General features: G+C 39.1%; 1 protein-coding gene across 4 annotated transcripts; it reads right to left on the bottom strand.

The window, feature by feature from the left end:
* Window positions 1–717: 717 nt before the first annotated feature.
* On the bottom strand, window positions 718–21647 carry LOC133992126 (CSC1-like protein 2). Of its 4 annotated transcripts, none has more exons than XM_062430814.1 (24): window positions 21370–21647; window positions 15058–15282; window positions 14702–14781; window positions 12873–12914; window positions 11594–11684; window positions 11437–11474; window positions 11131–11273; window positions 10326–10377; window positions 10126–10234; window positions 9953–10023; window positions 9299–9379; window positions 9029–9152; window positions 7862–7995; window positions 7617–7754; window positions 7170–7323; window positions 6777–6883; window positions 6583–6669; window positions 6403–6468; window positions 6124–6286; window positions 5635–5740; window positions 5272–5439; window positions 5020–5135; window positions 4843–4911; window positions 718–3905 (listed from the first exon to the last, which is right to left on the bottom strand). In XM_062430814.1, the coding sequence occupies exons 2-24, from the start codon at window positions 15256–15258 to the stop codon at window positions 3726–3728; spliced, it is 2520 nt and encodes an 839-aa protein (XP_062286798.1). In that variant the 5' UTR covers window positions 15259–15282; window positions 21370–21647; the 3' UTR covers window positions 718–3725. The 4 variants fall into 4 exon arrangements, with proteins under 4 accessions (XP_062286798.1, XP_062286800.1, XP_062286799.1 ...); XM_062430816.1 differs by having other exon boundaries at window positions 12873–12911; XM_062430815.1 differs by lacking the exon at window positions 21370–21647 and adding an exon at window positions 15362–15430.
* Between the last annotated feature and the right edge of the window lie 135 nt (window positions 21648–21782).

Raw genomic sequence — 21782 nt, 5'->3', positions numbered from 1 at the left:
GTAAAAGTACCTCAAAAATGTATGTACTTAGTTATTTTCCACCACTGAGTTTAAGTGTAGAGCATTTTTAGGGTATTTTATTAGTATTTTTTGATCAAATGTTTCATTTATCCAAATAGAAAATTGATTAAATGCAATACAAAAGATTATTATAGAAAATTATAGATAGACATTTTTGAAAGAGTATTTTACTACACTAGGAATAATCAGACCATAATTAAACTTTAAAACAAAACTCAAATTAAAGCATCCATAAAAGTTAAAATGATCATTTGAAAATGTAAAGTAACAATGAAAAAAGTGAAATTTAAAATGCAAAAGCTTAAATGGAAATGCTCAAACTGAATGCTTAAATTGTTAAGATGAATCTAAGAATGCCAATGGAACCAGGAAACCAAAGAAAAAAATCAGATGTATTTTTTTCTTTCACTAAGTGAATTGGTGGAATTATTGGCCTCTAAAAATAAATTAATAATAGCATTCTTTGGTTTACGTGTTCACAACTAACAGCCAACCAGCAAAAAGGGGTCAGACACACATACTTGTTTTAAGGGTTTTCTAGCCAAAACAAATAATGTAGCATAAACAAACTTTTCATTTCAGAGCAGAAGAATGTGTTTTTTCTTCTTTCAAACGCTGCACAAGTCATATCCAACATATCATCCTGTATTAAAGCCTCATATAAATTCCACAAAATTGAGGATAGTTAAACAAAGACTCTTATTGTCAACAAACTTGATTAAATACAGATTTATTGTTGAAAGAGCTGGGGGAAGGTACAGATATATGTCGCATATACCCGTTGTACAGATGGCCCTTTGGAAAGAATGATAAAATGAGACTGTCAAATGCTGAGATGTGCTATTGTGACTCTTCCTATGTTGCAAAATGTAAAACTAAAAAAGGCAAAGCACACAAATAAAACACATTCTATGGGCAGTTTTGACATAGAGACATTTCACTACCCACTCTGAATACATTGTAGAAATAAGATGAGAATTTCTATTAGAGGGTGCTTGGTTGTTTCCAAAAAAACAATCCATTTATTTCCAGTGAGTCCCACTGTCTATACAGATCTTATGAAGATAATCTAAAAGAAAATGATTCAACATGAGGATGACTTAATGCACTGATGCTAGATTAACAACTAACTAAAGACTACTAATCAATGCAGTTATCAAAGTGACAAATGTAAATCTGTATTCAAATGAAATGCCTCGACATGGGACAGGACACCAGTTAGTTTCATATAAAACTGTCAGTTTTGTAGTTAGCTAATGAAGCATCCTTACAAAGCTGTTTGAATACAGCTATCACACTTTTACTTCAGCCACTTATATCTTACCAAAAGTCGAGGAGTTAACCTACATTCAGCATTTTAAAAACTGTTGTTAGACATGTTGAGATTTTTAAGCATCTCCCTCAGACCTGGACAGTATGTTATTCTGACAGGACACATTCAGAGATTTGAAGACATCTCAGAGGTATAAAAATGAAGAGGTATAAAAAATAAAATCACCTTATCATGACTAGAAGAGCACCAGACTCAATGGTGTCAAACAACTCTTAGTTAGTACCATAATAATATACCCATATGTGGTGCTGATGTACCCATGGACAAATTATGGAAATGGTTCGGGCTCACCATTGTCGTCATCACACCCACAGGGAGCGCACTCTTCTCTGTCAGTCATATAAGTGAAAGTAAGATATTAGTGCACATTTCCCACAATGGTTCTCTGAGCAGCTGGATAATACATTTTTCATATTATGGTCCAATAATGATAATTAGTCCATAATGACAGACTGTAGTGTTACTTTGTCTGCAGCACTTTACCTTGCTTTAATAACAATCTTATTCATGTTCAGCGGGGCAACATTAGTGTCATCTTGACTAAGGAAGAATTCAATTACAGAAACAAAAAGCTTGGTAAATCTTAAGTAAGATAATAACTGTGCAGGCACGGAGTTTCACATTTTGTTACAGTACTTGGTGTACGCATTAGTTATGTATATATTCCTGAAACTTCAAAAGAAGCTACCTCATCTGACTGAAGCAGATCAGGACTATTTTAGACATTTAATCTGGGTGTTTAATGATCAAGTGTGGAGTAAATGTTGCACAGCATGTCCACTGTGTACAGTATATGAATGAAAACATCACTATTTCTCTGGCAGAAGCCTTACGAAGATGGTAACTGGAACTGCAAGTGGAATGTACGATTTTGGGGGATATTTGATTCCTTCATTACAGCTCAAGAAGCGACGTAATGTACATATCTTCAATTGTGCTACCAAGCTACTGTTTGAAAATGTGTGAAATGATTAATGGATCTAGATCTCATCCACTGGTGTAACGGCTTGATTCTCTTGTGCAGCTTGCTAAAGATTTGATATGTTATCACCAAAATTGCGCAATTTGAGTTAATCTACAACTCGGTACTGAGTTCTGGCAAATGGAAGACTGTAACAATGACGACTTGAAGTTACAATATTCTACCTACATGATGAAGTGTCTACATATACATTGAAGAGGACCAGACAGTAGCCACCTACACCTGAATGCTAATTTCAAAATCTGTACATAACGACGTACTGTAAACATATGGACAAAAATAAACAAATGAAAACAACAGATAAAAGAGAACCAGTCACAATGAGTATCATATGAAACTGACCCAGAAAAACCAAGAGGGCCTTTCTCTCCATCCTCTGAGCAACACAAAAGGAACCAGCAGGCTCTCGGGCCTCCAGTCTTCCTGTGGTCACCGTGCAAGGAATTCCCCCCAAACAGGGGCAGCATCAGTAGCAGCAGTCCAACAGCAGTTCCAACAAAGGCTCAGAGGCTTAATGCCTTTATCAATTAAGTGTGCCAAGATATGAATCATCTCCATCCACAGTTTAGAGGTGTGTCAAGCTTAATAGTATTTAAAATCCCATGCCTACAAATAAATACCATGTCAAAAAAACAAATCATAAGCTAAACAAATCATGAGTTTTGCAGTTGTACAGTGTCAAAGCGTTCAGGAGTGTTAGTAGCTATATTTTTTTTGTCTTTTTCTTTTAAAGGCTTTTACAAGATTGGAAGAACCATTTTGGGACCAACACAACTGCACAGACAAGTTATCTGCTGGTGTGGAAAGCTCTCGTCTCTCATAAGCCGCTTAGTCAGTGAAAGTATCTAGTGCAGACAATTAGGGATACTGGCAAAGGATTATGGGAAAATCCCTCCATTCTTTGAACTTGAAGGCATGCCATACTACAGTACCTTAATGGAACTCGAGCTTATAGGACAGCTCCTCTCTTTCAAGTGCAATAGTGTTAAAGAAATACAGACAGAATATCACTCCCCTTACAAGACAAGGCAAAAAATTCTTCATTTGTGCATTAGTGTTTTTCTTTCATCGGGTCCATGTGTAGTGTTTAGGGTGAGCCTCTGCGTTACCAGGAGATGTTGCTGCCCTTGCATTGTCGGAGTAGGTTTCCTCTGCAGGTTCACAGGAGATGTAGCTTTGATGAGACCCACTGAAGGAAATGCAAGAGTCCTTGAGCTAGAATCCATTTCATCCTTAGTAGAAAGTGTGCTTTTGTTAGTGTAGAGTCCCTCGATGGAGGTTGAGATACTTTGGAGAACTGTTGGTCCAGTTCCTAGTTTAATTCACATATTCAGTGCACTCCTCAAGTTAAACTTAAGTTAACTTATTTTATTTCCGTTTTAGGCAGAGTCAGTGTCGCACTTCATTATCAATAAGACTGTCCTCACCAGACTGGAAGTCCTCATTCAGGCCATTTTCCACATTGATTATTTCCTCGTCCTGCGAGGACCCCTGGCCGTCATCCTCACCGCTGCCTGAGCCGGCCTCCTCTGAATTTGGGTCTTGAAGTACCTGAGCAATGTACATCTGCTGCAGGGGAGAAAATGAAATGAGAGAGAAAGTTAAAGTCTGATATCTATAATCTGACCTCATGAGAAATTACCGGGAAAGTACTGAGGCGTGGTTTCTCAATTCACTGCAGAGCTCAGACTCTGCTCCTTCTAACCTCTGTATCATTGTGCTCACTAATACTTGCATTCAGAGCATTTCCTCCTTACAGCAGAGGGTTGTTGCTATCTGTCCTAACATGCCCTGCAAGTTTTTAGGCTATATAGAGCAAACTATGATTCTGAATGGCACTGGTATTTCTTGCTTTTTTCCCTACAACACATTGTTATATGTGAAGTGGAGTATGATGAAGAATACACTGATAAGCTACTACTGACGAGGTCCAAGTGAATTTTGGAATTCTAAATCTTGAAAATCATTTTGATCTCTGTCAAGAGACATCAATAGTCTTAAGAGCAGATAGACACCTCCCACTCCAAATGAAGAATAGTTTGCCTCACAGCTAGTTTAGCAGAATAAAAACTAGTATGTACAGATGAGCTATTAATGAACAACAAATTTAAAGTGAGATTTATAAAAAACAACAAACTAAGAGCATAATTCATTAAACTCATTAAAGATAAAAAACAAGGCAATCATTTCATTATTTTTGCTAAACATTAGGACATCTTAACAATAATGTCAGAGCTTGTTCTCAAGAAAGAGTCCCTTATCCTAGACAAGGTGTCAAAAGAAGAAGCAGCTTTCTCAAAAGATGCAATTGCATTCTGGTCAAATAAACTGATTTGACTAATTTATCTGTCTTATGTTCAAGCTGGGTCTCATTGCAAGCTTTTTATTTTCTAATTTTGTTCTAAATGGAATCAGTTTGTGTTTTTGTATTCATATGGCTGAAGCAACAGCTGATTGAGTGATGCTGAGATACATATTGTTATAAAATACACGAATGAATACTTACTGCTGATTTGCTGGAGGCAGTAGTGCACACTGGACGCCCATTCTCCATCCCGTCTACATGAGTGTCAATCTGGGTCAGAAAACACAAATTTAACATGAGCAGCTAAATATAACTATATGTACTGGTCTGAAATTCTGACATGGTGGAATTAAAAAAACATGAATAATAGCTTGTTACCTTGTAGTTGTGAGCACTGAGATATTTAAAATGTCCGAAGCAGACGTGAGAGAGGCAGACAATGATTGTGATGATCAAAACTATGAACGTGAACATGGATGTTGCAGCTGAAAACCCTAGGAGAAAGAAAGTGGAAGGAAACTTATCAGGTGCTTGTACTTTAACATGCCACATAGACTGAATGTTTTATGATTATAACATTTAGGCATGTGTTAGGACATAAGTGGCCTGTAGATGGAGCCCTCCTCTTACCAGAGCGCATTGTGGAGAAGAAAAGGAGCCAAAAGAGACAGAGAATAGGAGCAGCTACCACTTGGTTAACAGCTCCTGAATGGATCTTTTTGTCCAGTTTGGATGGTAGGTAAGCATAGTACATGTTGTACCTGTCTGCTAAGTGTTTCAGCAGCATGTACATTAGCCCTGCACGGAGAAGGGGGAAATGACAGTCAGTGGAAATAATCCAATTAGGCCTGTTGATAGGCTTTAGTACAAAAAAAACAAAACACCCAGCACCACTGTATGCTGCCGGCCTTCTGTATGTTTCTCCTTTTGCAATTTAATCAGCACTCTATCTTAATGTGAAACAGCACAATGGTAATAAATGGCAGAACTCACCAAAAGGGACGATGATTGGGCAGGTGATGCTGTAGGTCATAACCACAGTGAACACACACATCATCCAAGCATAAGCTGCTCCAAACTGGAACTCATACGCTTGATGCTGTGGAGACGCAATGACAGGATATTAAAGAAAATCAGAATCCAAACATTCTAATTTCAGTGTGACTCCACGAGACCAAGGACAAGATACAGTGTCTAGTAATCCCTTACAGCTAAATAATACTTTGAAAAAAACCTGAATAACTTTATTATAGCAGAGATTTATTATGGCTTGTATGACCTTGAAGTTTCACTTAAAACCTGGTCTGCTCATGTGCATGTGGCTTACTGTATCTACTGTGCTGAGGACATAAATGAATCCCCCTTCAGTTTTAGAGCACATGATGTAAGAGCTAAATGATACTAACTATGTTAGTCTTGAACTAATATAATTAGTATAGATGCATAAAAGATTTCAGCCTGGTAAGCAGGGCACACACTGACCCTCTTGACATTCCTCCGCTCGGCTGCAGAGCGCGCCAGGCAAAGGCGAATCATGTACATAAGTAGACCTGGGATCCTCAGCAGGTCCATGGCATTACCGATGAACGCAGAGGCAATGACGTAGTTCACAAAAAAGGCTCCGTTATCAGGGAGGAACACGCACCTAAAGAGCCAAGTCAAAATTTCATTTATTGCATTGATGCAGAGGACAACCTAATTCTAGTAATGTAGATATGAGACCTGGTTGAGGTATGACTGGAAGATGACATGTTTACTTACTCAAATCTCACTTTAGCATCTGCCAAAAATCTTCTGTCAAAAAGCCAACGGAAGAAAACATCCAAACTGCAAAGATTCAAAGAAAGAAAACAGCTGAAATATTTAGGCTGATCAAAATGAAACACTATACATTATTACATTTCATTGTCTTTCAGGACTGAAATCAAAAACATGCTATACCTGCTGAGTCCTAGGGAGGGCAGCAACAGGACCATGAATATTAAGAAAGTGTAGCATTTATGCATTGTAGTTCTGTTCTCTCCTGACCTGTAGGACAAAAATAAATATTTACACATAAAAAAACCCGAAATAAAACATGGTCACAAAACCTCAGAAGAGTCTGAACTTTTGACAGCAGAAAGTGTAAACCATACCGGGTCCAATGGGCTTCGAAGAAGGCAGAGTAGTAGACAATGGTAGGAAGTAAGGCGGAGAAGGACCATAGGAGAAGGGTGGGGAAGAACTGGGTGACAATTGGATTCTGAGGGATAGAGCACAGAGACATGGACATGCTGTGTCAAGAAAGTGAAAGGAAATTCCTCTGCCTCTGCAAGCATGCAGACTTGTGATGGCTTGGGTTTAAATGCTGTTAAGGTTTACTCTCTCTTCCTTCTGCCTCTCTTGCAGTGTTTCCACTGAAATGATAAAGACACTTGAACTGACCACACTCTTCACAAAAAAAAAATGGATGGATATGCTTATGGACTATTAGAAGTAAATGATATGAGAATGATGGCAGCTTTAAGACTTTAAATGCATGCACCCACATTTAAGTACTCCACTGGTTTGGTAACATTGAACTTGTCCATGGTGGAGATAATGATGGCTGGGGTGGTGAGGAAGAAGAGGAGGAGGAAGAGGACACTGTTGATGATCAAGCAGCGGATCCACCAGGAGAATCCTCCCAATGACAGATGCTCCCTGTGGGATAAAGGTTGTGTAGCAGTTAGACTGACACTGGGCGATGACCCGCAGTTATGGACACAGCTGGCCAGTAAACTGATACTGAAGCTCAAAGACTGGTTTGTCATCTGGAGTGAGAAAACCCTCTTCAGACCAGAGAATAAAGTCTAATTATTCCTCATCCTATTTTGGAGATTTTTTTAATTGATTAGAAGTAAACAGCCTCTCTTGATGTGGAATGATGGAACATAAAACACAGTATTTTCAGATATATATGTATACAACAGTAAGTGGACAGAATGTGTTCTTACCAGTAGACATTTTGTGGATCAGGGGCATAGGTGACGGCCCAGTTCTGCGTGTGAAGCTTGGCACTGAATTGAGAGCACTGGGGCTCCCGGCGACAATGACAGCCCTGACACTTGCAAGCATTGAAGTCCTTCAAAATTCTGAGAAGATACATCAATCCAAACATAGAAAATGCATATCATTTCAGAATCCGTCTATTCGAAAACATTCTCACAGATACAATTTCACCACGTGTAAATGTACTTACATTGCAGTTATAGACTCATTTTGAAAGGTGACAAAGGCCATTCCTAAAGGCTTCCTGTTAACCTTCTCTCTCTCCTTTCTGTAGTCATCTTTTAGTTGTGCCTCCAGCTTAGTGTAGTAAGTCACTGCCTCTTCCTGTGAGGGACATGAAATGACATACATTATATTCACTGATACTTACGTTTCAGTGATGTAATTTCATACAGAATGTTAACTGCATGATTAGCGCTTAATATAATGTAAATATCAAACTCAAACTAATACTAACCTAAGTGAGACCCTAAATGAGATGCTTGTTCAACCATCAAACTCACACTATCAATCTTCCCTTAAGACAACACTATCATTTACAGTAGTTATTATATTTAGATTCATCTGTTTCTTCATCCATTTATAGCACACTAGTGTAATGCCGGATCAAAGGGGTGTCTGTTCAGTATGGGTCGATTGCTTGGCCTCTGGCAGTTGATGTGAATGAATATATACACCAACAACATAAAATAAATATTCTATTGTATGCACATGTTGTAAATAATAAGAACTCAAATGGTAAAACATGTTCTTTTCTCATTTCAAGTAGTCTAAACTAAGGGCTGTATTTAAAAATAAAATAATGTGCAACCTAAAATAAAGTGGATCGATCATATTGGGCTCTTAGATTCTGTGCAGTTCAGTTTAGATTCTTATGTGTGCTTCAAAGATTTTTGCTTTGTCTGTATTGGTGATTCACAATTGCTGCGGTCTCAGAACACATGAGACAAACTGGTTTTGAACTGCCAGGGGACATATTTGCTCCATTTTTTACACACACACACACACACACACACACACACACACACACACACACACACACACACACAACACACAAACAAACACACACACACACACACACACACACACACAGTGTTGGACTATGAGCGTGGTGACCTACGCTAAACCATGTACCTAAACGCCTCTTGTGTAGTCACTTGCTGCTGCGTTTTCTCAGCATGAATCTACTGATCTATTGACTGTAAAATCTGATAGATGCCTTCTTTATCTTTAACCTCAAATACACTGTGAGTGTCAGCTTGCCAGTTTCTGATAAATCCACATGGAAAACAGCTGCATGTAAACAGTTTTTAAGAGTGGGTTGCCTTGAGATAAAGTTAGAAGATGTCACTCTGACCTGCTCACAGCCTTTAATGATGCAACAGCAGAGATGTCCACAGGGCTTTGGGTTTATCATGGTGGTTATATGCTCTTTGGCTTGCAGGTCAAGGAAGAATTTCTTGTTGCGCTCTGCCTTCCTCCTGCAAACAAAACATCAACTGTGTCACAATGAGGAAGGACCATTTCACTGACACGAGATCAGGTCCTGGAGCCAATAACACACTTCTCAAACACAACCCAAAATGCTATAAAAAGGGCAAAAACAAATAATGTTTAACATTGTTACCTTTCGGAGTTAAGATACATCAGTCTGGCCACGTTGTAACAGATACGAGCTTCCAGTACAGTGCAGTTTTCATACGCCTGCCTATGGAAGAAAGGTGAAAGGAGAGAATGAAAAACTGGATTAAGTTTTTAAAAAGCACAAATGTAGATTTACAGTAGATCATCTCTACCACATTATAATAACAGGCAAGTTACAAATAAGGTGATAATGCAACAGAAAAATGCTTTTATAATTTTCCTTTTTAACAAGAACTTTGGGTTTTTTTTAGCGTAGAGGATTTTTTTTTCTGTGGATGAGCAAAGATAAGATTTTGCTTAATACTATTTGACTGAGTAGGAGTAGAGACAAACACCCCCTCCTCATTATTAGACCATCATGACACATGACTTGCATAATCCTGCTCATCTGGCTTCTATTATGGACAATTACACGTATAGGCCTGCCATTGTCTGATCCCAACCATAAGGGCCAGGACCAGACAGCTGATTTTAACAGGAAAAGGCATGGCTCTCATACAACTTAATACAGTTACTACACTGATGCCATGTCGACGGAGCAGTGTACCATTTTTATAAGCAGACAGAAATAAGCATTTTGAGATGTTAAGTGTGGCGCCAGGAGAAACCAGTGAGAAAGATCCTGAAGAGTGCTTACTCAAAGTGTTGCTTTATGTCCGTCTCCTCGGCATATTTGGAGATTCCGTTGACAAATAAAGTGCGTTTCACCTGGATCACAATGAAGACAGGGAAGTTATTACAAATAACAATCATAGCTATGTGATTACAATGAGTGAATAAAACATCCATGTGCTGAAATATGCAACTCACCAGGTCATCCTCTTTGTAGTGCATCTTGGAGGTGTGTCTTCTCATGCTGTACACTGTCAGTAACAGGTAGAGGAACGCAAAGATAGTGTGCAGCCACAGTAGTGCATTACTGGAGAGCAGAAATGGTAAAATTATTAAGTGACTAAAAATGAGACTGCACAATATATGCTAAATAAAGTGGTTGCATAAGAATGACTCACGCAGCATCCAGATTTGCTATAGTGGTTCGCCCAAAACTATAGGCATTGTTTTCTGCGGAGAAAAAAAAAAAGACAAGACAATCGCTTCTTCAGAAGCCTGCTGTTGCATTGCACTGCATACAATAAGGCAAGGAGTGTGGACCGCTGTTTAAACTGGTTGAGCAGTAACAGGACATTTGGTACAAACAAATAAAATGAGAAGCATGCGTTCATATGGCACAGGACACTTATGACATAGAATAAAGAGCTTAAGAGAATAGACAAGCTTTGTTTGGACTAAAATACATTTCTATATTGCCATAAAGCCAATACAGCATAAAATTACTGATTCCATCTACACAAATACTTCTACAAAACCTCAGGAAATATTTGTCCAATTATGTGCAACCTTAAAAAAGTTTTGGGTATCCACTTCTTTGCTCAATGCTTCGTCCACACTTTTATTTTTTAACTAAAATACTTCTAAATAAGTAATTTAGAAGAAACTCATAAAAACCTCTGGCTCTTTTATTGGCCAGGAGTTATACTCAGTTACAGCTTACTCTGGCTAATGTGGTTGTTTTGTAAGTGGTAGTTCACAAATTTCTCACAAAATTCTTAAATTTGCTTGATATGTTCTTAGTGTTTTACAATAAACATATGTTTCTGTTGGTTATACAGTTGTGTATTTGTCTTATTTTGCTTTGAATTTTAGTCCTACATGCTCAGGTTGCAAATGTTGCAAAGTATATTTTGTATATTTTAAACACGGAAGAAGAAAGGTTCAAAAGGAATTGGTATTGGTAGTAAATTCCAATCAACTCACCTAGTAGGTTTCCCGAAAAGTTGACGGGCAAGATGATGCCAACGGAAAGCACACCCACCACTACCAACAGCCCAATTATGTGGCGCTGAAAGGACAAGTAATGCACTGCATCCTCACCACACTTCTCCCTTATCTCTTCATCCCTACAGAGTAAACACACCCACAAAGTCAACTACTTAGAAACAATTCAACACAGCCAAAACAAATTCATTTTTATTTAATCTTTAAAAACAAAACAGTATCCAGTGTAATTCGCATTTGTTTCATTTTTCTTATTTCCAATATGCTGTGAGTAGGTTGACTCACTTGATGCGGAAGATGGCAGTCAACCAGGAGCAGAAGCCCTAAGACAGAAGAGAGCAGAAAACAGAAGGTGTCGTAACACTTTTCCACATGAAACATACTGTTTGTCTGAGAGGAAAGGACGACATATTTCATCCTCTAAGAACAACAGCATACTTACTGTGTCTCTCTGTTCAATGTCCACTGAGCTGGAAACTGAGGTGAGGCGTTCGTAGCGTTCAGGTGTTTCTGACGTCATGGCAGAAGCCACACTGTGCAGCAAACACAACACAGAACATTTGCATGGTGTTACACAGCTACTCTATACCATATACCATAAGTGGATGTTAGTTATTTGTGTCTCACCACACCGGGATTACCATCAGTGTTGACAACATAAAACACACACATGTGCACACACATATATACACACAAACAAGCCCTGAAATGGACTGAAGAGATTCACCCCTGTTTATCCGGTGTGGGCTGCACACAGGATTTAGGTTGGTAAACCAGTCAACCACAGGAACAATCTCTGCAACCACATTCCATGCAGTGTTAGGAGTAAAGGGCTTACTTCACAAAGGTCAAGGACATCACCACAGATGTTGTGGTAAAAAGTTAGGGGGCAAAGCTCTACAGGAGAACAACATTGACAGAGGAAACAACGGAGACCCAGTGATTAACAAGAGGCAGATGTATGGAGTCTCTCCAGCAGAGCCACAGGTTCTCCTGGTTATAACACAGCATTGAGACCTTATATTAGTATACATTTTGATTGTACTCGCCAGGGAGGCCTTGTAAGGTCATTTTATAACGAATTTAAAAATATCAAACAGGACACAGGCTCTGCTGGAGTTCCAACGGTGTGTCAGTGTTCAATACTACATGAAAGCATGACGTCACCCAGGAATCTAAGAGATCTCTAACGGAATGAGGAGAGAGCCTGCGGCTGTAATCCACCATCAGTCCTCCTCTCCCACATTCCTGTGAGAAGTGAGAATGGCTCATCTCAGCTCTAGTAGACAAGGTACTGTGTATGTACACCATGTTAGGGCCTGTCTATGAACAACCACAGATCAGGGAAGCATTACCTCTCCCTGTAAGCATCCTGTCTGTGCGGCTCATGCGGTGCGCTCACACAGAAGAAGTCCAAGCTTTATAAAGAGGTCAATACATAGATTAGCACAGATCTGATTAGGATGATGAGACAGGACAGGGACACCCCACAGCAGAAATACAAGAGTGACAAGGAGAGGGAGAATAATTAGGTGCCTTGCACTGGGAAACGCCTGGAGGAGAAGAGGGAAAAAGAACTAAACCATCAAAAGTGAGAAACAGACTGAAACCCACAGCGGCCTGGGCAGAATGGACAAGAGTTATGAGTTAGGTTAACTACAGAGAAGGGAAGAGAGAGAAGAAAAAAGGCGGTGAGTCTGCAATATGGAGAGATGACATACTATTCCCGATCATCCAGGCGACTGTACCGCGGGTCCATTCTTCTGGTGAAAAGAGCAAAAAAACGTCACTCAGCTTAGTTAAGAGGAAATGGTCCTGCTCGCCAGTAACGGTGCTGGTTAAGAAAAAAATCAATAATACACCACAGGCACACCAATGACGGTTTCTGTTTATTTAGATACATACTATAGTCTTGCGTAGAGACTCGTGACTTAAGTAGCAGGAACGGCAGAAATATCAAACCGCATCCCTTATTTAGACAATTGACTGAGTTTCCCGATAAGGAAACATCCAGTTTTCAGAAATAACGAGTACTTTAAAGACAGATGCTGATCTCAAGCCAGCGTTTTCAAACACTGTCAAGACATTACTTTTTCTGTCTGTTACAAAAGTAACTCATGCTGCCAACCCCCTCCCATCCTCCCACTACGCTGCAACCCCACTCTCTGCTCACATGCAGCTGCAAAAATAGTGAGACTGCAACATCAACCAAAAACAGCGGGGGGATGTAGGTGATGGAGCACTGTGTCATGTAGCTTCCAGGGTTCATGTTCAAAGAATCTGATGTCTGATCTCCCTCTCCCACTGAAACCCCAGCTTAATCAGTCCTCTTGTTACACCTTATGACGTGGCAGTTAAAAAAAGAAAGGATAGTGGAATCAGTTCTTGTTGAAAGGCGTCTCTCTGGCTGCTTTTATTCTATCAGAATGTGGACATTTGTCTCAAATGATCTCAATATATCTGACAGCATATCATCATACAAGCTTGGATGCAGACAGTGGCTTACAAAGATGGTCCAAAATGGAAATTCAAGTAGATAATTTAACTCATTGTTTCTTCTTCCTCCATTTAAAGTCTATTTAACAACTGTCTGGCTTTTCAGTCTCGAAGTGAACAAACCATTTAACAAGCAACTAAGTGTCACAATGTCAAAGTGCATTGTTGCTATTAAAAGCTGCTGACACTGACTTCCTGTCTGGAGTGCCATCCTTGTGATTTTTGCTTTTGGTCAGAAAAACTAAGCTCAACCCTCATAAGACTGAACGAGGAGAGCACTCAATTTTGCAACAAGAACCTACATAATAAGGCAGTAAGTCTTTAAAACTGGAAAATGTTGTATCTTCGATAGATAAATATAGGTCACCCGTTAGGTGTGATATAGGTCACACGGCAAGAACATTCTGAGAAACTAACATTTAAATCCCGAAAAGGGTCTAATAGGCACCCTTTGGAGTAATTTTGTCACCACCATACATGTTCTGACTATGGGCAAATCACATAAAAGCCAAACAATGGCTCTGTATAAACATAGGTCCCTGGCTGGCTGCCTGTTACACTGGTTCTATAGACAGTGTCTGTCTAAACCATGGAAAACACTGTGTGTAACAAGCCTGACATCACATGAGGATCACTTATCAAGATGATAAACAGTGTTGTTTGTCAAACTTCACATGTAAATTCTTTAACGCTTGAGGACAGACTGCAAACTACTGCATAAGGGAGAGTATCATTCAAGTTAACACAATTTAAATGTGACATTTCTTTGAAATTGTATATTCATATTTTTTAAATATAAGTGTGACATTCCTTTGAAATTCTATATTAATATTTTTTAGCTAGTAATGTTATATTTAAAAAGACATGTTTAGGTGTGCCAAAACATTCCCTTCAGACAACGCTATCCCGAAAATATTAACTTCACAGCATACTGTGAATTCAGTGAATACAGTGATGTTATTGCAACAGATTTCAACCATAAATAATATCAGCACATGCATCAGTGCGTTGGTACTGGACCTTCCAGTCTGTGCAACCCAACTAGACTAATTACCTGTCAGCGTCAGTCACCAGAGCGAGGCGCCCATAGTCCCATGCTACTTTCCTCAGGAAGGAGAACACGACCAGCAGGACCTGCAGTACAAAATAAACAGTGTTGACAGCAGTGCTGTCAAAACTTGTAGTCCCTTTATTTACCAGTACAACACAGAGCTGTACTCAACAACAGTTGTATTCTTGAACGTGTTTACATTTTAAATTCACATTACTGGAAACATTTTACCACAAACATAATTCTAGGAATTGTGAAGAAAATACAAAACATGAAAAGCTTGCATCATGGTTAGCATATATTGTAAAATGGAGCAGAAATGTACTTATCAGCTGCAAATATTTGACAGAATGACTCACCAAAAAGCACATAAAGTCAAGGGCAAGGACAGTAGGCACCCCACCGAAGGGCAAACCCTGTAGCACTGTACTGCGAATTCGGGCAGAGTAGCAGTAATCCCTGGAATTGGTGGAATTGGGTGGCTCTGTCGGGCAGCTCTCTGAGTCGGGGCATGCTTGCGCCCCCCACCAGGCCATTACTAATATCAACACTCGGTGCATCACTCACTGCAGCATGCTGACAACCTGTAGGGAAAAAACAAAATGGTTATAACATTATGTGTACTGGAACAGTGACATCATATTGACGGACTCTGAACAGTACCTTCCTTCAGTGCAGACAGAAATGGAGCAAAGAAATAACCAAATAGGAAATAACTGGAAAGAAGCACACATCAAACCAGTAAAGGCAATAATGACATTCAAATCTGTCCCTTTATACTCAGGCTGACATTTCTGTCTTGTCATTGGTCACATGTTGAACTACTGCTTTTGGCCACACGCGTGACAACTGAAATATGCTTGTTTCAAGCATTATGTACACACTTTCTGTTCCTTGTTTGTGTTGATGTGTGTCAATAAAAAATAGTTCCACTTCTTCCTGAATTCAAGAGAAAAAACACTCTGAACACCTACGTGTACCGAGTACCAACAAGCAATTCCCTACATACATTCAGTAGAGAGCAACAAACATCCCATGTCTCTGTAGAGACACGTCTCTAGACATGTCTCCTCCTTTAAGCCTTGATTCTGGCCACCAACACCTGAGATGAATATCTGGGTATTTCGGCTTTTAAAGTGTCATCAGAATTCACTGATTTACTGATCTTTTTGCCATTTTCTCAAGTAGCAAGCAGCACAAATTTAGCTTGCCTGAGGTTGTCTGCTGGACACTTTGAATGTTTGAGTTGCTGTTTTCGACAGCCTCCGATAACTGACTGTTTACAGCAGTCTCAAAACTGCTAAAGGTAGCAGAGAGCTGCTGAAGAGCTGTTTTCTCACTGGACTGAGCACTATTACAAAGTCATTTGAATGTTTATGCAGGTTTATGAGTGAGACTGACAAGTCAGGCTCAACAGAGGCAGCCTGTTGGGATAAGCCTCACATTGGCTATCTTTACATTTACATAGCTGCTTTGCACTCTTCCTTCCAGTCTCTGATGCCACAACACCAGGCAACAGACCTGCCTAATGATGGAAAACACTGACAAAAACATAAATAGTGTATGAGGCAGGTAATAAGTCATATGCAAAATGCATCTTAATGCGTTCCCTGACCCACCCCGTGACTGAAGCAAGAGCCTCAGTGAGCTTAGCACAGTTTATGCCTGACGTTGTGGATTCAGATTGGCTGTAGAGTAATCCCAGAATATCAGTTAGTCCTGACAGTCCTCACGCTAGCACCGGCACACAGCGCACATGAAGAATGATATCCTAGATCTCAGGCTTCTTGTGGAGTCCTCCCATCTCTACATCCATTGACTCAGGCAGTAATACTCTTGTCAGGAAATTGACTTAAATGACCAACAATGTAACAAATGTGAGTGGCAGGACAAAAGTATTCCTTACATAAAACACTTGCCATCTTATCAATACATGTAGTCATCTGATGATACATCAACATCAGCTTTGAAAAATACCCAACATCTTCTACAGTAATATCTGGAGTTGCAAAATATCTCACCAGAAGTGACACATAATATATTGGTTTAAAGATTGCTATTTAAAGATTTACAACTTGAGATATTGATACCAATAAGAGCTTGTTATGTATGATATGGAGCCAACCTAAAACTAGGACGATATCCTATATAGAAAGTGAAAGAACATGTCTATAGGAGGTCACACTCTGAGAGTTTAATATTTCACACAGACTAAACAAAGGGCTTAGGGAAGGCTGGAAGACACGTAGGTGTTCTGGTGAGTGCTGGCGAGTGTGTTTGCACAGTTGCACAGCTATACTTGCGCCCTTCGACCCACTATTACCAGCATTCACGATGCTGCTCATCTGCCCTAACACTAACTCATTTATCCGATCCCTGGAATGCTGTGACATCACTGGAGAGGGACACAGCCAGAGCCGAACAATAAGCTGATAGAGACCACAGGGTTCAAATGGACCGGGCTCAACCCAAGGAGGACACAACATAACCCCCTGTGCCTTCAACAACACTGCTGCACATCCTGGACCCAATGCCTCAATTCACACTGTTTGACATTCAACACCAGCATCTTGAAAAGGACTTAAGTACACATCAGAACTAACTGATCAATAACTAAACTATCGATCTCACTCGTGATACAGTCAGCCCACTGCTTGGCTGCGATGTCAATGTCATGGGAATAGCAAAGCAGGTTAAGTATTGCTGCATCTTCTTAAGAGATGCAGTCAGTCTTTAAAATGTATTATAAGTATGTATCCATAAATAAGTGACACGATTCAAGGATTAAAGAAAAATACTGATATTCAAGCAAAATGTTTGAGCCGAACCTGATGCCCAGGCACTCAACAAATATGTTTATTTTTGAAAAAAATTGATAAAAGATCTTTTTAAAATTTGATTACAGTTTCTACATTTCAATTTCATTCACAGGGTTACAGTAGATCTTAATGTGGGTGTTACTGCATTGAAACTAAGAATTATAGTATATGAAAAAAAAACTTTTACATACACACTACAAACATAACTTGACTGAGTAGAGCTCAGTCAACAGCTATCTGACACAAAAAAATAACATAATAAATTTAAGATGATATGTTTTACAGGATCACATTAGATTGTCAGGTTGTGACAATTTGCCCGTCACTTGTGTCTCAATCTTTTCCTGTAACTTGTTTTCCTTCATTTGTATTCTATTAAAAAGCACACAGTGTGTTGTCTGTTTGAAGTGCCATTAAAAGTCCTATTTATACATTTAGACCACAGCTCCTGACAGCAATCAAGTACAATTTAGGCAGAACATTTCAGTTAAATGTGTGAATTAAATATATATTAACCAAAGCACTTGGGACAAACAGTATCTCTCACATTTCTGAATTCAAACCCACCCTAAACTCTTCCTGTAAATCATGGTTGTTTAAAATTCAGTATTATCATAATTCTAGCAGGTTAAACAATGTTAAAAGCCTTTAGGTAAAGCCTAAATATGAAATATAGGCAGCATAACACATTAATTATTCATCAAATATTTTTCAGCTATGATGATTTTGCAAATCCTAGTTGTGATTTCTTTTAATTGTACAAACAGTTTTTAACAGCAAACATTGCAGACAAAACTAATTTCAATTTTATCATAATTTCATTGGCTGAGACTATTTTTTCCAATTTTTTGTGTAACTACAGCATGACTCAGCGGCACAGAAATACTGTGCCACCTCTCCACCTGATACTAGTTGCTATGGTACCATCAGTCTGGCAACCAGTCTCAAAATACAAATAAACATAAAGGGGATGAAAGCCCACATTTGTACATTTGAAACCCAATCTCAAGTGAATCTATGTTTTGTGCTGCAGCTCAAACAATGTAGTTTGTCAAATTAACAGGCATACTACACATGTTTTTAGTTAGACAAACAATATCAGAGCAAAAAGGCTACCAGGACAAATAAAATGAAAAGTCATACAACGCAGTGCCTATTAAATTCCACATGAGCAGCTGCAGCATTCATGACATGCTAATAATACAAAGGCAAACCTTTTTAGAGTGCGTCCATCTTAATGCACTCAGAGTTTGGCACTAAACACTAATGCTTTCCATTTACAAGTACACACACAGCATCTATTTCTACATTGCTGTCAATCAGTGTGTGACTCAGTATTCGTCATTTATTTATTATTTGAATGGGCTTCATTTAATCCTAAAAACACTAGGTTATGAATAAGGTTACAAGCAACACCCATATGAGATGCCCCACTTTGCCTTTTCCAGCTAAATAAACACAAATTTAACTAAAGAGGGTCAGTTGTCAATCATGAGTTTATCTATTTTTTTCAGTTTTTACACTTGCCTATAATGCAGAAAACGACTGGATTCTTTCAATGTGATATGTTGGCTATGATTATCTGGCCAGATAGCTCAGGCCAACCACTCCCATAAAGTAGAGAGCTATTGTCATTGTGTACTTACTGCAGGAAACATACGCAACGATGCAAGTTCCACCTCCAACATTTCTGAGATTTTTACTTGGACTTCCATTGATAAAACACAGACTGACAGCTCAATGAAAGAAGACAGGAGGTGCCAACTACACCTGGCCTTCATTGACCATTCTTATACATTTCAACACATTTAGCCGAATGTTATTAAAGTGTTTGCATTTCAAATTATAAATACTCTATGTAAAGCACAGATCTGAAACCACTGAGCCCTGTTCATCTTGTGGAATAACAAACTAGCTTCAGATTTTAATAGACATGCATTCTGCTACACAACAACATCAAACATGACATGAATTCTCCAACAATGCAGCTGGCTGAAAATTGTAGATTTGCAAATATTAGCCTTGCTGGTATTAGCCTGTAAATCATTGACAATGAAAATAGTCCTGCTCAGTGCGTGAGCTTTGATTATCACAGATTATGATTATGTCAGAGTTTTCTGGTGCACAGTTTCATAATCATGTTACAGTATGTATGTAAAATTAGGACAACAAATCTGTAGGAAAATAAGGACATTAGGGAAAAAAAGGCTAAGTTTTGAGAGTTCAAATACATAATCACTTTTTGTTGAATACTTAGCCTGATTCTTGTAATTTCAACAGTAGACAGGAGATCATGTCAAGAGTGACACATGTAGGCTATATGATTAAAATACTATTCAGCAGCAACAATGGCTGCTTCCAACTGAGCAAATTATTACACCCAGCTTTACATCGAAGATCAGCTTTGCCTCACTGTTGTATAAATCCAACTAATTGTGTTATCTGTCTAAAAGTAATCTTGCTACTGCTACCTTCAAAAGACTCTGTGCTGTGTGTGATCCACCCCATTTTTAAAGCAAATGGAGGCCTAATGTGATTTAAATATAGATTCAAAGAGTGAGAGATGCAATAAAAACTGAATCAAATCAAAAAAGGTCATTACTGGCAGGCCTGGCTTTTGGCATGTAGTAAAAGATCAAAACATTAAATCATGTCAGAAAAGCACAAAATTAGTCAAGCAAGTGAGGCATTTTATCTTGTATGAAATCTGTACGAGTAGTGATGTCAATATTAAATCAATGTCACATTATTTCTCATAAACAAAAGATTAAGGCGGCTAGCAGCTAGCTGATGTTTAAGTCTTAATAGGCCCAGCGCAAGGAAACCCCATTAACTGTCCCCGCCAAGTTTTCTCCGGCCATCAGTAAACGATGAAGCCCATGTCAGTGAACTAAACAGTTTAATCCATTACTGACTAGACTGCTCTGCTGGTAGCTGAGATATTTTAGGAATTACTGACCTTCTGGTGGGTGGCACACAATATTGCAAATTATAGGTTTTCATTACATCAGGCTCACAAACTATAGCTTCATTGCTCTTTATGTCCAAACCCAAGTAATGTTTCCTTTTGAGGTCAAATATTATGTGTTGTTAAAAGAGCTGACATGATAGACTGTAGCTTCAGCCTACATCTTTTTTCAGCCTGAAGAAATCTTAAATTGTGTTATTTTAAACTTTGGTATTCTCTTTAATATAACTCTGTCGTTATGTGTGTATATGAATTGTATATTTGTGCAAATCACCCAAGTATTTCTGTCACTGATAGCAGACGGAAATATATCTCTATTTCAATCCTCGACAGCTGAGAGCCAGGTATGATGGAGGTCCAGTTTTCGAGTTTACTTGAAAAATTGTCTGACATCTCGCTATTGATCTAATGTCACCATGAATCGTAGAATACTGTAAGTAAGTAAAGAAACATTCCCGTGCCTGATGAGTGGACTAACAGGGAAACTTAATCCAAGGCTTGTGGCTGGAGTGAGGCAAATACTAAAATAATCATGAATGTCACGGTTACCTATTTAAAACAAAACTGGAATCCTCACTATTAACTACTACCTTACTTTTGTATGACAACGCTGATTCATTATGGAAAACTTTGCTCACATTGCCGTCGACCTCGTAAACTTGATCTTACTCAGCTGGTATCGTTGAATTAGCCTTAACGCTAATGGTAACGGGGACGTGTTTACTTTGCTTATTGTTCTGTCAGAAACCACTAAGTTTACCAAAAAAGTACGGTTAGTTAGTGGTGAGTTGCCATAACTATTGAGAACAACCAAACACACGACTGCCGTTTGATAGGAGTAAGTAAAAGTGTTAACAAACCAACTTTAAAAGACACAAACTTACCTTGCTATGGTACGCAGCAGGGGGAATAAACGGTCTCAATTAGCTAATGTGAGCTAGCAGTCAACCCGTACCAGAGCGTTAGCTATTAGCTCCTCGATGTAGCGAATAACAGGTGGAGTCTCTCTCTCTCTCCCTCTCTCTCTCTGTCTCTGTCTCTCTTTAACAACTGTCGGCTGATGTCCTCGTCAAACTGGTTGAACTTCGCTGGTCACAAAACTTAACGCTAACCAGGTGCAGCTAGTTACTCACACGGTGTAGTGGTGCAGCTGCTGTAGTGTCTGACAGCCGGTTGACCGACTCTCGCTAACCCAACCAGTCCGACGGGAGGCGACGACGTGTTGACGTACTCGGGTTTACAGCGTGACGTAGATAGAAGCCAAGTTGATAGAGCGGCACGCGTCATCATTAAAGGC

The sequence above is a fragment of the Scomber scombrus genome, chromosome 12, assembly GCF_963691925.1.
Source record: "Scomber scombrus chromosome 12, fScoSco1.1, whole genome shotgun sequence".
Taxonomy (NCBI): Eukaryota; Metazoa; Chordata; class Actinopteri; order Scombriformes; family Scombridae; genus Scomber; species Scomber scombrus.
This window is presented reverse-complemented; position numbering and strand designations above follow the sequence as displayed.